This window comes from Lonchura striata, chromosome 33 (assembly GCF_046129695.1).
Source record: "Lonchura striata isolate bLonStr1 chromosome 33, bLonStr1.mat, whole genome shotgun sequence".
Classification (NCBI taxonomy): domain Eukaryota; kingdom Metazoa; phylum Chordata; class Aves; order Passeriformes; family Estrildidae; genus Lonchura; species Lonchura striata.
Genome location: NC_134635.1, coordinates 2,058,278 through 2,071,500, shown reverse-complemented (window position 1 = coordinate 2,071,500; position 13,223 = coordinate 2,058,278). Strand labels below are relative to the sequence as shown.

The following is a 13,223-nucleotide window of genomic DNA, read 5'->3' as shown; positions in this document are numbered from 1 at the left end:
CACCCCGCCCCTGCCGAGCCCCACTGAAACACGGACAGAATGGAAATCATTGGAGTTTTACGTGAGCTCCAGGAGAACGAAGGCGGGGAGGAGGGAGGGAGGGCTGTGCACAAAGATCACCTCGCTTCCATGGATTCCTCCGAGGAAAAGCGGCCGAGGCGCGGGGGCACAGCCCGCGGAGCTCCTGCCCGGAGCAGCTCCGGGTGCCAGGGCTGGGGGTGGCCCGACAGCCCCAGAGCCACCCCAGGGGGCACCTCCAGAGCTGCCAGCCCTACCTGGGGAGGGGAAAAGCAAAATCCCCATGTCCCTCCCCAGGCTGAGCCCAGCCAGCGCCCCAGGAGCTCCGTGGGGAGAGCCTGGGGTGGGACACCATGATGGGACCCATCAAGGATCTCTCCAACCCCATGTGAGAAGTTTAGGAGTTATTGGAGGCCACCAGCACGGCCCAGATCATCTCCATGGCCCTGCCTGTGGCAGCTTCCACCTCCAAGTTCTTCCGGGGTGGGACACCATGATGGGACCCACCAAGGATCTCCCCCACTTCATGTGAGGAGTGTTTAGAACTTATTAAAGGCCACCAGCACGGCCCAGATCATCTCCATGGCCCTGCCTGTGGCAGCTTCCATCTCAGGGTCCTTCTGGGGAGAGGGGTCCCCTTGATAGGACCTCATGTGGGGTGTGGTGTCCCCTTGATGGGACCCACCAAGGATCTCCCCCACTTCATGTGAGGAGTGTTTAGAACTTATTGGAGGCCACCAGCACGGCCCAGATCATCTCGGTGCCCCTGTTTTTGGCAGCTTCCACCTCCAAGTCCTTCTGGGGAGACCCTGTGGTGGGACACCATGATGGAATCCATCAAGGATCTCCCCATCTCCACGTGAGGAGATGTTTAGAACTTATTGAAGGCCACCAGCACAGCCGAGATCATCTCCATGGCCCTGCCTGTGGCAGCTTCCACCTCAAAGTTCTTCTGGGGTGGGACACCATGATGGGACCCATCAAGGATCTCCCCCACCCCACGTGAGGAGAAGTTTAGGACTTATTGAAGGCCACCAGCACGGCCCAGAACATCTCCGTGCCCTTGCCTGTGGCAGCTTCCACCTCAAAGTTCTTCTGGGGGAGATCCTGTGGTGGGTCACCATGATGGGACCCACCAAAGATCTCCCCCACCCCACGTGAGGAGAAGTTTAGGACTTATTGAAGGCCGCCAGCACGGCCCAGATCATCTCAGTGCCCTTGCCTTTGGCAGCTTCCACCTCAGGGTCCATGTCCAGCAGGTCCTTGGTCCTGTTCATGGCCACGTCGTACTTGTCGTCGGCCAGGCTGCCGAAAACGTTCTCCAGCACGTCGGAGGCGTGGGCCAGCACCAGCAGGGCCAGGGTCCTGCGCTCCATGCGCTGGGGCTCGTTGACCCAACGCTCCAGGACGCTCTCCTGGAGCTTCTTCAGCAGCCGCTGCTTCTCGTTGGCGTTGCTGACTGGGTGGGTGGTCATGTCGAAGAGGAGGAAGTTCTGCTTCTCCGTGGTCAGGATGCCCTTCTCCACCAGAGCCTTGGCCAGGCGCTCCCGCACGTTGCGCAGCTGGTACTGCAGCTTGAAGGGGTTCCAGGTCTCTCCTGAGGGGTGGGAGGCTCTGGTCAACGTTTGTTGGGCAACCTCAATGTTCTTCCATCTTCCCCATGATGTCCTGCATGGACACCTTGCTCTGCCACCGGAGCTCTGAGGGCCAAGATTTCCACCAAGCTCCCAGCAGAAGAACAACCCCAGGAAATTCTTCTCTGACCACATATTCTGCCTTTCCTTGCTCTCCCCATCTCCTGGGATCTCCATGGACCTCCAGGGCTCCCATCCTTCCACCCTTCCATGATGTCCTGCATGGACACCTTGGTCTGACAAAGCTCCCGGTGGAGTTTTGAGGAGAAAAATCCCCACCAAATTGGGCAAATCCCATCCCTTTCCAAAGCCTCTTCCACCCATGGATCACCCCAGGCTTGGTGAGACCTCAGGAGGAACCAAAGGAGAACGAGGTCCAAGATTTCCCAGAAGAACACCCAGGAAATTCTTCTCTGCCCACATATTCTGCCTTTCCTTGCTCTCCCCATCTCCATGGATCTCCAGGGATCTCCAGGGCTTCCACCCTTCCATGATGTCCTGCATGGACACCTGGCTCTGATCCCTTGGTCTGACTCAGACTCTCCTGGAGAAGCTCCCAGTGGACTTTTGAGGAGAAATCCCAGACAAATCCCATCCCTTTCCAAAGCCTCTTCCACCCACAGATCACCCCAGGCTTGGTGAGACCTCAGCATTTGGATCCTCCAAAATGCTTCCCTCAAAATCCTCTTGAAGATCTGGAAATCTTCCCCTGGAGCCCCAAGTCCTACCTGGGACCACCAAAATCCTTCCCAGGAGACCCAAATCCTACCTGAGATCCCCCAAAATCCTTCCCAGGAGACCCAAATCCAAGCTGGGACCACCAAAATCCTTCCCAGGAGTCCCAAATCCTACTGGGGATCCCCAAAACCCTTCCTCCTTTTTTTGGGGTTCCCTCACCACCAGATCCTGGAGCTCTGGATGATCCTGGATGGATTTTGGTGGGTATGGGGAAGGTTTGCATAGACCTGGAGGGGGATTTGAGGTTCCAGGCTGGTTTTGGGGCTCCTCCACGAGCTCCTGGACGGGTTTTGGTGGGATTTGAGGTTCCAGGCTGGTTTTGGGGCTCCCCCAGGAGCTCCTGGACGGGTTTTGGTGGGTCTGGGGGAGGTTTGAATGGGCTTGGAGAGGGATTTTGGTGGGATTTGAGGTTCCAGGCTGGTTTTGGGGCTCCCCCAGGAGCTCCTGGACGGGTTTTGGTGGGATTTGAGGTTCCAGGCTGGTTTTGGGGCTCCCCCAGGAGCTCCTGGACGGGTTTGGGTGGGATTTGAGGTTCCAGGCTGGTTTTGGGGCTCCCTGATGAGCTCCTGGACGGGTTTGGGTGGGATTTGAGGTTCCAGGCTGGTTTTGGGGCTCCAGCTGGCCGTACCCGTGAGCAGCTCGATCCAGGTCTGCACCGTCTCCGCGGGCTCGGTGGCCTTGATGTGCCGCAGGGTCTCGTCCAGGAGCACGTCCCCGGTGGGAGCGTCCGACTTCAGCAGCACCTGCCCGAGGCAAAGGGGATTGCTTTGATTCTTCATTACATTCTTCATTTCATTTTTTACTTAATTTTTAATTTAATTTTTAATTTCATATCAATTTGATATTGATAAATTTTTTTAAATTTTTATGTAATGAAACATAACATTAAGAATTTTATAAAATAGTTATTCTGTATTCATTTAATATTAATAGAATTTAACGTTTTACTTAATAAAATAGAATATTATTAACTTAATAGAATAGTTGATAATAATAATGATAATAATGATAATAACAATGATAATGATTATGATGATGATAATAATAATGATAGTAATAATAATGATTATAATTATGATAATAATAATAATGATAATAATAATGGTAATGATGATGATTATAATAATAATAATGATAATGGTAATGATGATGATAATAATAATAATGATAATTAGGATGATAATGATGATGATTATAATAATGATGATGATAATAATTATAATAATAATAATGATAATGATAATAATAATGATAATGGTAATGATGATGATGATGATAATAATAATGATGATGATTATAATAATAATGATGATAATAATAATAATAATGATAATAATAATAATGATAATGATGATAATAATGATAATGATGATAATAATAATGATAATGGTAATGATGATGATGATGATAATAATAATGATGATAATGATGATGATGATTATAATAATAATGATGATAATAATAATAATGATGATAATAGTAATAATGATAATGATGATGGTAATAATAGTAATAGTAATAATATTATTATTATTATTATTATTAATAATAATAATAATTCATTACAATAATTAATTAGTAATTTATTAAAATAATAATATTTTATTACAATAATTAATTAGTAATTTATTAAAATTATTATTATTAATAATGTATTAAAATATTTAATTAATAATTTATTAAAATTAAAAATAATAATAATAATAATAATAATGATAATTTAACAATTTTCCCATTCGGATGGAACGCTGCAGGCTGTGGCGGAGCCGCAGCCCGCGGGGCGCGCACCTTCCTGTCCAGCAGGCTCCTGCGGCGCGCGGCGCGCGGCTCCAGGCGGATGCGCCCGCGCAGCGCCAGCTCGACGAGCGCGGCCCCGCGCAGCCCCGCCGAGATGCAGTCGTTCCAGAAGGACGTGTAGCCCTGCGCCGGCGGCACGGGATCGGGGAGCTGGCCCGGAGCCCAGGCATCTCCAGGGATCTCCAAAGGATCTCCAAACATTCCCACATTTCCTGCTCCGGATCCTTCCCGAGCCCGCCCGGAGCCCAGGGCATCTCCAGGGATCTCCAAAGGATCTCCAAAGGATCTCCAAAGGATCTCCAAACATTCCCACATTCCCTGCCCGGATCCTTCCCGAGCCCGCCCGGAGCCCAGGGCATCTCCAAACATTCCCACATTCCCACATTCCCACATTCCCTGCTCCGGATCCTTCCAGAGCTCGCCCGGAGCCCAGGGCATCTCCAAGGGATCTCCAAACATTCCCACATTTCCTGCTCCGGATCCTTCCCGAGCCCGCCCGGAGCCCAGGGCATCTCCAAAGGATCTCCAAACATTCCCACATTCCCACATTCCCTGCCCGGATCCTTCCCAGAGCCCGCCCGGAGCCCAGGGGATCTCCAAACATTCCCACATTCCCACACTTCCCTGCTCCAGATCCTTCCAGAGCCCGCCCGGAGCCCAGGGGATCTCCAAAGGATCTCCAAAGGATCTCCAAACATTCCCACATTCCCTGCTCCGGATCCTTCCCGAGCCCGCCCAGAGCCCAGGGGATCTCCAAAGGATCTCCAAACATTCCCACATTCCCTGCCTGGATCCTTCCCAGAGCCCGCCCGGAACCCAGGGGATCTCCAAAGGATCTCCAAACATTCCCACATTCCCTGCCTGGATCCTTCCAGAGCCCACCCGGAGCCCAGGGGATCTCCAAAGGATCTCCAAAGGATCTCCAAACATTCCCACATTCCCACATTTCCCTTCCCAGATCCTTCCCAGAACCCGCCCGGAGCCCAGGGGATTCCCACATTCCCACATTCCCACATTTCCCTGCTCCGGATCCTTCCAGAGCCCGCCCAGAGCCTGCAGGATCTCCAAAGATTCCCACATTTCCACATTTCCCTGTTCCTGCTTCTCCAAAGCTTCCAAGATTTCCCTGTTCCTCTCTCCAAAGATTCCCAGATTTCCACATTTCCCTGTTCCTCTCTCCAAAGATTCCCAAATTTCCACATTTCCCTGCTCCTGTCTCCAAACCCTCCCAGATTTTCAAATTTCCCTGCTCCTTTCTCTCCAAAGCTTCCCAGATTTTCCCACTCCTCTCTTTCTAAATCTTCCCAAATTTCCACATTTCCCTGCTCCTTTCTCTCCAAAGCTTTTTCCTCCCTTTCTGTTTCCTTTTCCTCCTTTCTGCTGCTCTTTATTCTCTTTTTTCCTCCTTTCTGCTGCTCTTTTTCTGGCTGGAAACCAAGGAAGGAAGGACCTCAAAGCTAAAAAATGAGAAAAAAATTGAGAAATGTTTTTCCCAAGAAAACCAGGCTGGGAACCCCCTGGGAAGGTTTTTTTTCCCCTCCTTAAGGTGAATTTTCCACTTTAGAGGTGAATTTTCTACTTTAAAGATGAATTTTTCACTTTAAAGCTGAATTTTCCACTTTAAAGCTGAATTTTCCACTTTAAAGGTGAATTTTTTCACTTTAAAGCTGAATTTGCCACTTTAAAGCTGAATTTTCCACTTTAAAGGTGAATTTTCCACTTTAAAGCTGAATTTTTTCACTTTAAAGCTGAATTTGCCACTTTAAAGCTGAATTTGCCACTTTAAAGCTGAATTTTTTCACTTTAAAGCTGAATTTTCCACTTTAGAGCTGAATTTGCCACTTTAAAGCTGAATTTTTTCACTTTAAAGCTGAATTTTCCACTTTAAAGCTGAATTTTTTCACTTTAAAGCTGAATTTTCCACTTTAAAGCTGAATTTTCCACTTTAAAGCTGAATTTTTTCACTTTAAAGCTGAATTTTCCACTTTAAAGCTGAATTTTCCACTTTAAAGCTGAATTTTCCACTTTAAAGCTGAATTTTCCACTTTAAAGCTGAATTTTTTCACTTTAAAGCTGAATTTTCCACTTTAAAGCTGAATTTCCCTCCTCCGTGCCTCTGTTTGAGCAGCCACTGGGCTCGGCCAGCACAAAGCACCATAAAATAAATGACATTTTTTATTTGCTTTCTCCGTTTCCTGGTGCAGGAAGACAAAGCAACCTTTCACCCTTTGCCCTCTCCTGCTTTCCATTCCTGAAAATTCTCCAGGAAAGGGCGTGAGGATGAGCAGAGGTTTCCATTTCCTGCCCTCCAAGGGCAAGTTACCCCTAGGAAATGTCCAAATCCCAAAATTCCTGGGTTATTTCCAGCTTTTGTGGTTATTGGTTTGCAGCCACATCCTCCTACACGGACGGATCGGGATTTAAAAAATGAAATTATGCTGTGAGCTAATGGAATTTGGCAAAAATAAATTTGGTTTTTTTTTCCCTCCAGTTGTTAAAGCAGGAGTGAAAAAAAATAAACAAAATCAGAGCTCAGCTCAAGGCCGGGCGGCCACAGGAATGTGGAAGGACAGGATGGAGAGGGGGAAAAAAAAGAAATAAAAGAGTGAAAAGGGTTTTTTATTTCCTGTATTTGTTGGGCCCTGCCAGGTTCCTGCTGGCTGAAAGTGGTGGAAGAATTCCAGCTGGAAAATAATGAAATTCCAGCTGGAAAATCATTAAATTCCAGCTGGAAAATCATTAAATTCCAGCTGGAAAATCCTTAAATTCCAGCTGGAAAATAATGGAATAATTCCAGCTGGAAAATGGTGGAATAATTCCAGCTGGAAAAACATTAAATTCCAGCTGGAAAATCATGAAATTCCAGCTGGAAAATCATTAAATTCCAGCTGGAAAATAATGGAATAATTCCAGCTGGAAAATAATGAAATTCCAGCTGGGAAATCATGAAATTCCAACAGGAAAATGGTGGAATAATTCCAGCTAGAAAATGGGGGAATAATTCCAGCTGGAAAACCGTGAAATTCCAGCTGGAAATCATGAAATTCCAGCTGGAAAATCATTAAATTACATCTGGAAAATCATGAAATTCCAGGTGGAAAATCCTAATTCCAGCTGGAAAATCATGGAATAATTCCAGCTGGAAAATCATGGAATAATTCCAGCTGGAAAATCATGGAATTCCAGCTGGAAAATCATGAAATTCCGGCTGGAAAACCATAATTCCAACTGGAAAATGGTGGAATAATTCCAGCTGGAAAATCGGGGAATAATTCCAGCAGCTGGAAAATTTTGGAGTTTTGGAATGGTTTGGGTTTGGAAAGGTCAAACGTTTTCATTCCTTGTGATGGATCCACCACACCAGGATGCTCCAAAGTTCATCCAACCCATCCCGGGACACTCCCAGGGATGGGACAACCACGGAATTTCCCGTGCCAGGTCCTCAGCACCCTCCCAGGCCAAGATTTTCCATTCTTCAGGAATGGCAGATTTTGGAATTTTGGAATGGTTTGTGTTGGAAGAAACCTTAAAGGTCAAAAGTTCTCATTCCTTGTGATGGCAAGGAGAGGTTCCACCACACCAGGATGCTCCAAAGTTCATCCAGCCCATCCTGGACGCTCCCAGGGATGGGATAACCACGGAATTATCCTCAGCACCCTCCCAGACAAAGATTTTCCACTCCTCAGGAATGGCAGATTTTGGAATTTTGGAATGCTTTGGGTTGGAAAGGTCAAACGTTCTCATTCCTTGTGATGGATCCACCACACCAGGATGCTCCAAAACTCATCCAACCCCTCCCAGGACACTCCCAGGGATGGGACAACCACGGAATTATCCTCAGCACCCTCCCAGGCCAAGATTTTCCACTCCTCAGGAATGGCAGATTTTGGAATTTTGGAATGGTTTGGGTTGGAAAGGTCAAACGTTCTCATTCCTTGTGATGGCAAGGAGAGGTTCCACCACACCAGGATGCTCCAAAGTTCATCCAGCCCATCCTGGGACGCTCCCAGGGATGGGACAGCCATGGAATAACCCTCAGCACCCTCCCAGGCCAAGATTTCCCCCGAGCTGAGGCAGAAGACGGGGGGAAACTGAGGCAGAGGGCCAGCTCCGAGCAGAGCTGACAAAAGGAGTTCCCAGCACCGAGCAACCACAAATCAATTCTGCTGGAACACGCTCCACTTCCTGCAGGGTGGCAGGCCCGCAGGAGGAGCTGCCAGCACTGCCAGTCCCACCCTGAAAGATCATTATTGACATTTTTCTCCAGCTCTTCTGCCTGCCTGGAAATCCTCTATTCCTTTTTTTTTTTTTTTTTGCCTGAATTTGAGACCCTCGAATCTCAGCCCAGCTCACTCTGCCCCTTCCCTCTGCTTTTCCCAGGGGGATTTTTCAGCACCAGAGCAGCGCCCGGCGTGCCCCCCGTGCCAGCTGCAGCTTTGGGGTGCAGAGGGGGACGCTCACCCTTCCATAAACCACCCGAAACTCCTTCCAGCCACGGGAAAAACAACCTCCACCTCGGCTCTGGAGCCACGCGGGAGGAAAATGGGAGTTGCTGTTTGTAAGGTGGAATAAAAAAAAAAAAAAGGGATGTTTGTTTTCTGATTTTCGCTTGTAAAAAGCTTATTTTGAGCTTTTCCAAAGGTGACGGCGGATTGGAGGGTGAATGTGTCACCTCTCCAAAGACACTGGATCAATTACAAGGAAATTAATTTCTCCGCCCCTACGAAGGAACGCAAATCAAGAGATTGCTGAGGGAAAGTTATGTGAGGAAGTTCTTTAACAGCGTGTTAAATCCTGGGAATTCTGTGCCCCCAACCCAGAATTCTGGGAATCCTGTGCCCCCAACCCAGAATTCTGGGAATTAATTCTGTGAACACTGTGCCCCCAACCGAGAATTCTGGGAATCCTGTGCCCCCAAGCCAGAATTCTGGGAATTCTGTGCCCCCAACCCAGAATTCTGGGAATTCTGAGACCTCAACCCATCACTCTGTGAATTCTGAGACCCAAACCCATTATTCTGTAAATTCTGTGCCCCCAACCCAGAATTCGGGGAATTCTGAGACCCAAATCCATTATTCTGTAAATTCTGTGACCCCAACCCATCATTTTGGGAATTCTGGGAATTCAGTGCCCCCAACCCATCACTCTGTGACCCCAACCCATCATTCTGGGAATTTTCTGACCCCAACCCAACATTCTGTGACCCCAACCCATAATTTTGGGAATTCTCTGACCCCAACCCATCATTCTGGGAATTCTGTGCCCCCAGCCCCTCACTCTGAATTCTGTGCCCCCAGCCCCTCACTCTGAATTTGGAGCCCCCAGCCCCTCACTCTGAATTTGGAGCCCCCAGCCCCTCACTCTGATCTCAGAGCCCCCAGCCCCTCACTCTGATCTCAGAGCCCCCAGCCCCTCACTCTGAACTCGGAGCCCCCAGCCCCTCACTCTGAACCCAGAGCCCCCAGCCCCTCACTCTGAACTCGGAGCCCCCAGCCCATCACTCTGAATTCTGTGCCCCCAGCCCCTCACTCTGATCTCAGAGCCCCCAGCCCCTCACTCTGAACTCGGAGCCCCCAGCCCATCACTCTGAACTCGGAGCCCCCAGCCCCTCACTCTGAACTCAGAGCCCCCAGCCCCTCACTCTGAACTCGGAGCCCCCAGCCCATCATTCTGTGCCCCCAGCCCCTCACTCTGAACTCAGAGCCCCCAGCCCCTCACTCTGAACTCGGAGCCCCCAGCCCCTCACTCTGATCTCAGAGCCCCCAGCCCACCCTGGACCCCGAGCAGGTTCTCGGGCCGAGCCCCGAGCAGATCCCGTCCGAGTTCTGAGAACCCGCCTCACCTCCTTGTCCTTCAGCCCCAGGAGCAGCACCTCCTCCATCAGGGTGAGCCGCATGTCCTTGGAGTCCTCGGGCTGCTCCTGGCCGGGCTCCCCGGCCTCCTCCTCCTCCTCCTCCGGCCTCCTGTCGGCGCCGCGGCCCTCGGCCCGCCGGCCCCGGTGCGTCAGCGTCGTCATCTGGGCCACGGGCACGGTGCTGAGCCCCAGAGGCAGCCAGAGCCAGCCCTGAGCCAGACCTGAGCCAGACCTGAGCCAGACCTGAGCCAGACCTGAGCCCCAGAGCCAAACCTGAGCCCCAGAGGCAGCCAGAGCCAGACCTGACCAAACCTGAGCCAGACCTGAGCCAGACCTGAGCCAAACCTGAGCCCCAGAGGCAGCCAGAGCCAGACCTGAGCCAGACCTGAGCCAGACCTGAGCCAAACCTGAGCCAAACCTGAGCCCCAGAGCTGAGCCTGAGCCAGACCTGACCAAACCTGAGCCCCAGAGGCAGCCAGAGCCGAGCCTGAGCCAGACCTGAGCCAAACCTGAGCCAGAGCTGAGCCAGACCTGAGCCCCAGAGCCGAGCCTGAGCCAGACCTGAGCCAAACCTGAGCCAGACCTGAGCCAGACCTGAGCCAAACCTGAGCCCCAGAGGCAGCCAGAGCCGAGCCTGAGCCAGACCTGAGCCAGACCTGAGCCCCAGAGCCAAACCTGAGCCAAACCTGAGCCAAACCTGAGCCAAACCTGAGCCCCAGAGGCAGCCAGAGCTGAACCTGAGCCAAACCTGAGCCCCAGAGGCAGCCAGAGCCAAACCTGAGCCAAACCTGAGCCCCAGAGCCAAACCTGAGCCGAACCTGAGCCCCAGAGGCAGCCAGAGCCAAACCTGAGCCGAACCTGAGCCAAACCTGAGCCCCAGAGGCAGCCAGAGCTGAACCTGAGCCAAACCTGAGCCCCCAAACCCAAACCTGAGCCCCCAGAGCCAACCCGAGCCAAACCGAGCCCCCAGAGCCAGACCTGAGCCCCAAACCCAACCTAACCCTGAACCCCCAGAGTCAGCCAGAGCCCCAAACCCAAACCTGAGCCCCCAGAGCCAACCTGAGCCAAACCTGAGCCCCAGAGCCAAACCCCAGCTCCCAAACCCAAACCTGAGCCCCCAAACCCAAACCTGAGCCCCAAACCCAACCCAACCCCGAGCCCCCAGAGTCAGCCAGAGCCAAACTTGACCCCCAGAGCCAAACCCCAGCCCCCAGAACCAAACCTGAGCCAAACCTGAGCCCCCAGATCCACACCAGAGCCCCAAACCCAACCCAAACCCCAGACTCAAACCCCAGCCCCCAGACCAGATCCAAACCAGACCCCCAGACCCAAACCTGAGCCAAACCAGAGCCCCAGGCCCCAAACCCTACCCCCAGACCTAAACCAGAGCCCCAAACCCAACCCAAACCCCCAAACCCAAACCAGACCCAAACCCCCAGCCCCAGACCCAAACCAGACCCAAACCCCAGCCCCAAGACCCAAACCTGAGCCCCCAAACCCAAACGAACCCAAACCCCCAGCCCCAAACCATTTATCCCCCAAATCCAAACCCAAACCTGACCCAAACTCCCAGCCCCAGCCTCAAACCATTTATCCCCCAAATCCAAACCCAAACCTGACCCAAACCCCAGCCCCCAGCCCCAAACCCAATCCCCCAAACCCAAACCTTACCCAAACCAAACCCAAACCCCCCGACCCAAACCAAACCCAAACCCCCAGACCCAAATCCAGGGGCTCTCATCCCTCCTACCCCAGGGCTTCCCTCTCCCCCTCCCCACGGCGGCACTCCCAGCTTGTGGAGCGTTTTTTGGCCCATCACCTCGAACCACACCGCGCTACAAATGCCTCCATTTCTCAATTTTAAAACAATTTTCAATTACCCCTCGGGGAAGAGCCCGTGAGGCCGCACGGCCGGGTCCCGCACCCCCGCCAGCGGCCCGGGACGGTCCCGTCCCACCGGCAGCGACCCCCGCTCCGCCTCCAAACCCCGGCCCGGTTCTGCCTCACCCCCGGGGCTCATCCCACCCCTCCCGGTGCCGGTGCCGGTCCCGATGCCGGCCCGGTGCACCCCACCCTCCCGGCCCGCGGGTGCAGCCTCGCCCCGCTGCCCCCGAGCCCTGGGGGCCGCCAAGGCAGCCCGGGCTCACCGCGGCTCCGCCCGGTGCCCCGCGGCTCCGCCCGCCGCGCTCGGCTCCGCGGCCGCGGGCAGGAAAAGCCCCGCGCCGCCGCCGCCGCTTCCGGGCCCCGCCCCCGCCGCGCCCCGGCCAATGGCAGCCCGCGCCGCGCGGAGCAGCCAATGAGCGCGGCCGGCATGGGCCGGGGGGCGGGACTGCCGCCTGCCAGTCAGCGCGTGGCCCCGCCCCCGCCCGCGTGTCGTGTCGCGCTCCCGTTCCGTGTCCGGTCCCGTGTCCGGTTCCGGGTCTTGTTCCGTTCCGTGTCCGGTTCCGGGTCTTGTCCCGTTCCGTGTCCGGTTCCGGGTTTTGTCCCATTTCGTGTCCTGTCCCGTTCCGGTTCTAGTCCCGTTCCTTGTCCTGTCCCCTGTCCTGTCCCCTCCCTGTCCTGCTCCAGTCCCGTGTCCCGTTCCTGTCCCCGGCTCCAGTCCCGTGTCCCATTCCGAGTCCAATTCCAATTCCGTTTTTCCGCCCTGTCCCGTGTCCCGTTCCCGCTCCAGTCCCGTCCCGTGTCCCATTCCTGTCCCGTCCCTTTCCCGCTGGTCCCATCCCCCTCCCGGTCCTGTCCCGTGTCCCGTGTCCCTTTCTGGCTGGTCCCATCCCGTTCCCGTCCTGTCCCGTCCCTTTCCCACTCGTCCCCTTTAATTCCCGTCTTGTCCCGTGTCCCATCCCATTCCCGTCCTGTCCCGTTCCCGCTCCAGTCCCATCCCACTCCCAGTCCCGTCCCGTGTCCTGTTACTGCTCCGTTCCCGTCTCCCCATCCCATTCCCGTCTCGTGTCCCGTCCCCGCTCCATTCCTGTCCCGTCCCGTGTCCCGTTCCCGTTCTGTCCCATCTCCCCATCCCGTTCCCGCCCTGTCCCGTGTCCTGTTCCCGCTCCAGTCCCGTCCCGTGTCCTATCCCGTGTCCCGTTCCCGTTCTGTCCCATCTCCCCATCCCGTTCCTGTCCCATCCCGTGTCCCGTTCCCGTCCTGACCCGTGTCCCGTTCCCATCCCATATCCTGTTCCCGCT

The 13,223-nt window shown here is 53.0% G+C and overlaps 1 protein-coding gene across 1 annotated transcript; it reads right to left on the bottom strand.

Annotated features, from left to right (window-relative positions):
• Positions 1 to 40: 40 nt before the first annotated feature.
• Positions 41 to 10,233, bottom strand: GOLPH3L (golgi phosphoprotein 3 like). Its single transcript, XM_021532155.3, has 4 exons — positions 10,030 to 10,233; positions 4,179 to 4,310; positions 3,019 to 3,133; positions 41 to 1,615 (listed from the first exon to the last, which is right to left on the bottom strand). Exons 1-4 carry the CDS (start codon positions 10,201 to 10,203, stop codon positions 1,188 to 1,190), a joined length of 849 nt encoding a protein of 282 aa, XP_021387830.1. The 5' UTR covers positions 10,204 to 10,233; the 3' UTR covers positions 41 to 1,187.
• Between the last annotated feature and the right edge of the window lie 2,990 nt (positions 10,234 to 13,223).

Bases quoted from the DNA above. Each gene is read 5' to 3' on its own strand.
- GOLPH3L (XM_021532155.3), bottom strand. From the start codon at position 10,203: ATGACGACGCTGACGCACCGGGGCCGGCGGGCCGAGGGCCGCGGCGCC. The intron at 4,311-10,029 runs GTGAGGCGGGTT...CCGCCGGCGCAG, and splicing joins TGGGGCTGAAGGACAAGGAG to GGCTACACGTCCTTCTGGAA. The intron at 1,616-3,018 runs GTACGGCCAGCT...CCCACCCCTCAG, and splicing joins CTGGATCGAGCTGCTCACGG to GAGAGACCTGGAACCCCTTC.